This window comes from Salvelinus namaycush, chromosome 24 (genome assembly GCF_016432855.1).
Source record: "Salvelinus namaycush isolate Seneca chromosome 24, SaNama_1.0, whole genome shotgun sequence".
Lineage (NCBI taxonomy): Eukaryota > Metazoa > Chordata > Actinopteri > Salmoniformes > Salmonidae > Salvelinus > Salvelinus namaycush.
Window position 1 is genome coordinate 8,743,641 of NC_052330.1, and position 7,283 is coordinate 8,750,923.

General features: G+C 41.2%; 1 protein-coding gene across 1 annotated transcript; it reads right to left on the reverse strand.

Annotated features, from left to right (window-relative positions):
* Nucleotides 1–4,273: 4,273 nt before the first annotated feature.
* LOC120019432 (NADH dehydrogenase [ubiquinone] 1 alpha subcomplex assembly factor 4-like) lies at nucleotides 4,274–6,155 on the reverse strand. The gene is made up of 3 exons (XM_038962720.1): nucleotides 5,923–6,155; nucleotides 5,435–5,526; nucleotides 4,274–5,344 (listed from the first exon to the last, which is right to left on the reverse strand). Exons 1-3 carry the CDS (start codon nucleotides 6,053–6,055, stop codon nucleotides 5,036–5,038), a joined length of 534 nt encoding a protein of 177 aa, XP_038818648.1. The 5' UTR covers nucleotides 6,056–6,155; the 3' UTR covers nucleotides 4,274–5,035.
* Between the last annotated feature and the right edge of the window lie 1,128 nt (nucleotides 6,156–7,283).

Consider the following 7,283-nt stretch of genomic DNA (forward strand, 5'->3'; position numbering starts at 1 on the left):
CCGTATACTGGTTAACTGACAGTCCCATCATCCAATAGTATGGACAGCTCGGGTAGGGTCCTTTGTTAGGACACACCCATTATCCAGAGCTCCAATTGAAATGGACAAATGGCCATAAAGAGGCGTAACGTTGTGGTTCAAGACCTAGTCCAACAGGGCACGTGCATATAAGCGTTGTATTGGTACATTGTATACAATCAAACACAGAGATAAATACAATATTACAAGGTTCCATAAAGTATAGGGTTTGGTCATTAGATGTTCTTAATATTACACGTTTTGTGCATGTAATAGATAGCCTGCATCCCCTTCTTTCCATTTTCCATTTATACAGCAAGAAAAAGTATGTGAACCCTTTAGAATAACCTGGATTTCTGCAAAAATATCTGATCTTCATCTGCAATAAGATCTGATCTTCATCTAAGTCACAACAATAGACAAGCACAGTCTGCTTAAACTACTAACACACTAACAATTATAGGTTTTCATGTCTTTATTGAATATACAGTGTAAACATTCACAGTGCATGGTGGAAAAAGTATGTGAACCCCTGTTCACCCTCCTTTGGCAGCAATATCCTCAACCAAACATTTTCCGTAGTTGCCGATCAGACCTGCACAACAGTCATGAGGAATTTTGGACCATTCCTCTTTACAAAACAGTTTCAGTTCAACAATATTCTTGGGATGTCTGGTGTGAACTGCTCTCTTGAGGTCATGCCACAGCATCTCAATCGGGTTGAGGTCAGGACTCTGACTGGACCACTCCAGAAGGCATATTTCCTCTGTTGTTGATTTACTTCTGTGTTTTGGGTCGTTGTCCTGTTGCATCACCCAACTTCTGTTGAGCTTCAATTGGCGGATAGATAGCTTTACATTCTCCTGCAAAATGTCTTGATAAACTTGGGAATTCATTTTTCTGTCGATGATAGCAAGTTGTCCAGGCCCTGAGGCAGCAAAGCAGCCCCAAACCATGATGCTCCCTCCACCATACTTTATAGTTGGGATGAGGTTTTGCTGATGGTGTGCTGTGCATTTTTTTCTCCACACATAGTGTTGTGTGTTCCTTCCAAACAACTCAACTTTAGTTTAATCTGTCCACAGTATATTTTGCCAGTAGCGCTGTGGAACATCCAGGTGCTCTTTTGCTTCAGACGTGCAGCAATGTTTTTTGGACAGCAGTGGCTTCTTCCGTGGTGTCCTCCCATGAACACCATTCTTGTTTAGTGTTTAACGTATCGTAGACTCGTCAACAGAGATGTTAGCATGTTCCAGAGATTTATGTAAGTGTTTAGCTGACACTCTAGGATTCTTCTTAACCTCATTGAGCATTCTGCGCTGTGCTCTTGCAGTCATCTTTGCAGGACGGCCACTCCTAGGGAGAGTAGCAACCGTGCTGAACTTGGTCTTACCGTGGACTGATGAACATCAAGGTTTTTAGAGATACTTTTGTAACCCTTTCCAGCTTTACGCAGGTCAGCAATTGGCAATCTTAGGGCTTCTGAGATCTCATTTGTTCAAGACATGGTTCACATCAGGCAATGCTTCTTGTGAATAGCAAAATCAAATTTTGTGAGTGTTTTTTTAGAGCAGGGCAGCTCCAACCAACATCTCCAATCTCATCTCATTTATTGGACTCCAGGTTAGCTGACTCCTGTCTCCAATTAGCTTTTGGAGAAGTCATTAGCCTAGGGGTTCACAAACTTTTCCCAACCTACATTGTGAATGTTTAAATTATGTATTCAATATAGACAAGAAAAGTACAATAATTGGTGTGTTATTAGTTTAAGCACACTGTGTTTGTCTATTATTGTGACTAACTTAGATGAAGATCAGATCAAATTTTATGACCAATTTATGCAGAAATCCAGGTAATTCCAAAGGGTTCACATACTTTTTCTTGCCACTGTATACCCATTGATTCTTGAAGAATATAACTTATAAATGCCTCATGAGCTTGGTTCAAGTCATACCCCATCATAACCAAAAATACAAGCTTGTTTTACTCCAATGTTTGTAAACAATCTCCATGTAAACACTGTATAACATGGTTAAAACTATACATTTCAATATCATGGATGGTTAGTCCTTGCATCCATAGCTTTGGGCTGGGAAATTGAGTTTTGGCGCCGGTACAGCCGACAAGCGCTGTATACAAATTGATACTTGGAGCCAAATATCGATATATCCTCACAAAATAACATTGTGATAAGTAACTGTATAGATTTTTTCCCCCATAACTAATAGCTCTGTGTACTGTTAGGGACCACTGTAGCAAGTGTTGACTTTAGTGTCAGTCTGTTCCAGGTGCCCTGAGCTGTTGAGGGTAACCACTAGAGCAAGCAATATTTTATGGGTGGCAGGTAGCCTAGCGGTTAAGAGCGTTGGGCCAGTAACTGAAAGGTTGCTGGTTTGAATCCCCGAGCCAACTAGGTGAAAAATGTGCTCTTGAGCAAGGCACTTAACCCTAATTGCTTGTAAGTCACTCCGGATAAAGAGCGTCTGCTAAAATATAAATGTATGAACTTGAGAGTGGTTACATTTCTCCAAGACCATCCCTCAGCCATCTACCAAAACACAGGAGGCGTGTTCGCTTTGTTGTTCTTTTTAAAACAATGTCCACTATTTTGCTAAAATAATGTGTTTGATTTATTAAATGAAACATCACAATAATCCACATCATAAACGTTCACAGAAAGTAAACAGCATCATCATGATTCTACTCTTTTATGAAATAAATGGCCCTGCAAAGTACACTGAGTGTACAAAACATTAGGAACACCTTCCTAATATTGAGTTGAACCCCCTTTTGCCCTCAGAAAAGCCTCAATGGACTATACAAGGTGTCGAAACCGTTCCACAGGGATGCTAGCCCATGTAGACTCCAATGTTTCCCACAGTTGTGTCAAGTTGGCTAGATGTCCTTTGGGTGGTGGACCATTCTTGATACACACAAGCAACTGTTGAGTGTGAAAAACCCAGCAGCGTTGCAGTTCTTGATACACAAACCAGTGCGCCTGACACCTACTACCATACCCCATTCAAAGTCACTTAAATAATTTATTTTGCCCATTCACCTTCTGAATGGCACACACACACCATCCATGTCTCAAGGCTTAAAAATCCTTCTTTAACCTGTTTCCTCCCTTTCATCTACACTGGTTGAAGTGGATTTAACAAGTGACACCAGTAAGGGATCATAGCTTTCACCTGGTCAGTCTATATATGTTCCGAATGTTTTGTACACTCAGTGTATGACACAATTTAGGAAGGATATTCCCACAAACAGTGATCTTATCCAAAAGGTGTTTGGAAGTTTTCAAATTATAGCAAAGGTCTAGTGACCGACGATGAACACTACTATACTGTAGTACTCACTTGAAAGCAGTCATTATGTTACTGATCAATAGTTTATCATTTACATTTCCTTTTGTAAAAATCATCTGTCCTGAGTTGCAACACTCACCTCCGACTTCCAAACTGCCTCTGGAAGCAACGTCAGCACAATAACTTTTCGTCCGGAGCTTCATGAAATGGGTTTCCATGGCCAAGCAGCCGCACACAAGCCTACGGTTACTATGCGTAACGCCAAGCTTCAGCTGGAGTGGTGTAAAGCTCGCCACCATTGGACTCTGGAGCAGTAGAAACACTCTCTGGAGTGATGATTCACAATTCACCATCTGGCAGTCCGACAGACAAATCAGGGTTTGGCGGATGCTAGGAGAACGCTACCGGCCCGAATGCATAGTGCCAACTGTAAAGTTTGGTGGAGGAGGAATAATGGTCTGGGGCAGTTTTTCATGTTTCGGGCTAGGCCCCTTAGCTCCAGAAGGGAAATCTTAACGCTATAGCATACAATGACATTCTAGACAATTCTGTGCTTCCAACTTTGTGGCAACAGTTTGGGGAAGGCCCTTTCCTGTTTCAGCATGACAATGCCCCCGTGCACAAAGCGAATTCCATATAGAAATGGTTTGTTGAGATAGGTTTGGAAGAACTTGACTGGCCTGCACAGAGCCCTGACCTCAACCCCATCGAACACTTTTGGGATGAATTGGAATGCGAACTGCGAGCCAGACCTAATCGCCCAACATCAGTGCCCGACCTCACTATGGCATTTGGCTGAATGAAAGCAAGTCCCCGCAGCAATGTTCCAACATCTAGTGGAAAGCCTTCCCAGAAGAGTGGAGGCCGTTTTAGCAACAATGAGGGAACCAACTCCATATTAATGCCAATGATTTTGGAATGAGATGTTCGACGAGCAGATGTCCACATACTTTTGGTCATGTAGTGTATATAATCATGATACAGTATTTAAAACACAAGTGCTTGCTTGGATACCCACGGAAGACAAAAAAATCCAACATCAAAATGTTTTCCACTCTTAATAGGAATTACAAAAATACATAACATTGGCTCATATAAATGAAAAATTGAAGAGAGTACATTGCGATTTGTAGAAAGATGCCAAATTAGCAAGTGACAGTCAATTTACTGTCAGTTGTGACACAGGGATGAAAGCCTTGTTAGGAAAGTAATTAGCGAAGTAGCATGAATGGATTTGCAGGCCAATATCACGTCATTCATACAATTATATAATTGGTTGATTTAGTCATTATTAAAATGTGTATTGAGATTTGCTGACGATTGACACCAATCATATGGAGTAGCGTTACGACCTTGCCGTTTACAACACTGATTAACAGGTCGCAATTGCCAGGTCGCAATTGTAAATGAGAACGTGTTCTCAATTTGCCTACCTGGTTAAATAAAGGTTAAATAAAAAAAAATAAAAAAAATAACACATTCCCACAATGAAGCTAGCTTTCCTTGGAGTAGCGTTAACAGTAGTGTACTGGGTTTAAAATCATGCGTCTCCCTCGTTTCGTAACAGAAAAACAAATAATTCCACACGTTCTCTATTCCTATCCTGAACCTTGAAGCAAGGCAGACAACCTTATAGTACATTAACATACATAAATAATTCACTTGGCTGATAGAGGTCTTTAAAAGGCCAGGTATACTGCATATTTGTCCTAGGTATCTTTGATCTGCTTTGCGTCGTCCTTCGTCTTGGGAGGAATGATCTTCACCTCGAAGGGGATGAAATGCTCTAGAAGTGCTTTAGTGTCTCTCGAGTCAAGAGAGTACTCCTGGGCAACCTTGTCCAATGTCCATGTTTGGGGAGCATTCTTGTGATTGTTCAGAGCTTTTAGTGCCTCAACAATAGACAGTTTGCCTTTGGGGACATCAGTGATCTCTACAATCCCATAGGGGTCCCCCGGCAGGCTGAACTTCAGTGGTCTGCGCTCCTCCACGTTCTCCTCAGTCATCTCCTTTGGAGCCTGTTTGTATTGAAACAGAGTAGGGTGCCAATCAAGCAAATAGCCCTCATTTGAAATGTCAATTGAATAGTCATTATTTTAGGCTCTCACCTCGGTAGGATCCTTTGATTCCACATACACAGACTTCAGCAACACCAGGAGGGGGTCGTTTCTCTTGTGGATGGCATCATTGATCTCAGTAACTGAAGGAAACAAAATCGTTTAGGCCTCAGGGAACAAAGGACAACATATTAAAGATGTGTGACTGTGATACAGACTGGTATGTACTGGCAGCCGATCATGACGTTAGAAGCAGAGGGTGAACCCTAGTGTTGAATGGGTCATTTGCCATCTTTGCTGCTAGCTACTTAGGTATCTTAGCTTGTGCTTGTTACAGAATTGGAAAACCACAAATACGTACTCAACACTAAAACCTTGGTTTCAAATAGCTACAAAGCTGTAACGTTAAGAAACACTGGCCAGGACAGCAAGCTATGTTATACTTGCTAACAGCCTGGCTGGCGTAGCTACCGGCTGAGTTGACCCTCCCGACTTACACAAGTTCTTCAATGCAATAACAAAAATCCCTATGTACTCACCCTCTGTACTCTGAACAGGATCAATATGGGTCAGATGTCGGGGTGCCACTTCAGGTTTTGCCTTCCCAATCTCACGATGTACTCGGTTTTCTAAATTAAAATTCCTAAACAACCGTGCAACTCGCGCCCCCATTTTTGACACGATCACCTCCAAGAACTCTCAATGCACAATCCATGCTCGAACGGTCTAAGCCCTCTCTCGGGAGAACGGGTTCCAACATTTTCGACGGAGAGCGAGACGGTTCTATCATGGTAGCTGGAAATTATACAGCGACCCCGTCTGGCGCAGAGGACATCAAGCATCTTGTTCCGCGTCCATAATGTCGCTAGGCACACAATTACCGACAGGTGGCAGCAGAGCCTTGGAGCCTATTCAGTACGAGTACAGTACAGTGTAGGTAGGCAGAAAGGATGGAACACCTATATGAAGCCTCTTTGGTGTAATGTACAGTTTGTTCTATGAGTGAGTGTGAGTGACACCTCTAATCTGACGCTAAAACCGAAGATGAACTGGTTATCGTAGGTAGGTAAACACTAGAGTCTTACAGGTTTTCAGTCTTTTTTTTTGTTTAAATAGGAAAACATTATCCTGGAGGTTTTACATTCATAAATGCAGTGAATATAACATCTGTATTTGTTAGTGCATCTATAGTTTGAGTTTGAGTGAGTCTGACTTGGTTGTGGGTGGATTATATAGGAGCCTGGATTGTGTTTTCTCTCTCTTGAGTAGTTTGGCCAGCCAAATCACTTTTACATAAGTGAACCCTATAGAGCACATCTGGCAATGATCTACTGCCAAGGACAAATATCAAAATACTGTAGCCTACAGTATTAGAGAGAGACAGACATTTTGCCTATACAGTGCCTTCAGAAAGTATTCACACCTTTTGACTTGTTCCACATATTGTTGTGTTAAAGTGGGATTAAAATGGATTTAATTGTCATGTTTTTGTCAACGATCTACACAAAATACTCTGTAATGTCAAAGTATTTTTATTTTTTATTTTTTTTACATCTGTAAAAACAATTATGAAAAATAAAGCAGTAATATATATTGATTAGAAAAGTATTCAACCCCCTGAGTCAATACATGTTAGAATCACCATTGGCAGCAATTACAGCTGTTAAATCTTTAAGAGCGTTCCACACCTGGATTGGGCAACATTTGCAAATTATTATTTTCAAAATTCTTCAAGCTCTGTCAAATTTGTTGTTCACCATTGCAGGACAACCTTTTTCAGTTCTTGCCATAGATTTCCAAACAGAGTGAGTCCATGTCACTTATTATGTGACTTGTTAAGCACATTTTTGCTCCTGAACTTTCTTAGTTTTGCCATAACAATGGGGTTGAATACTTATTG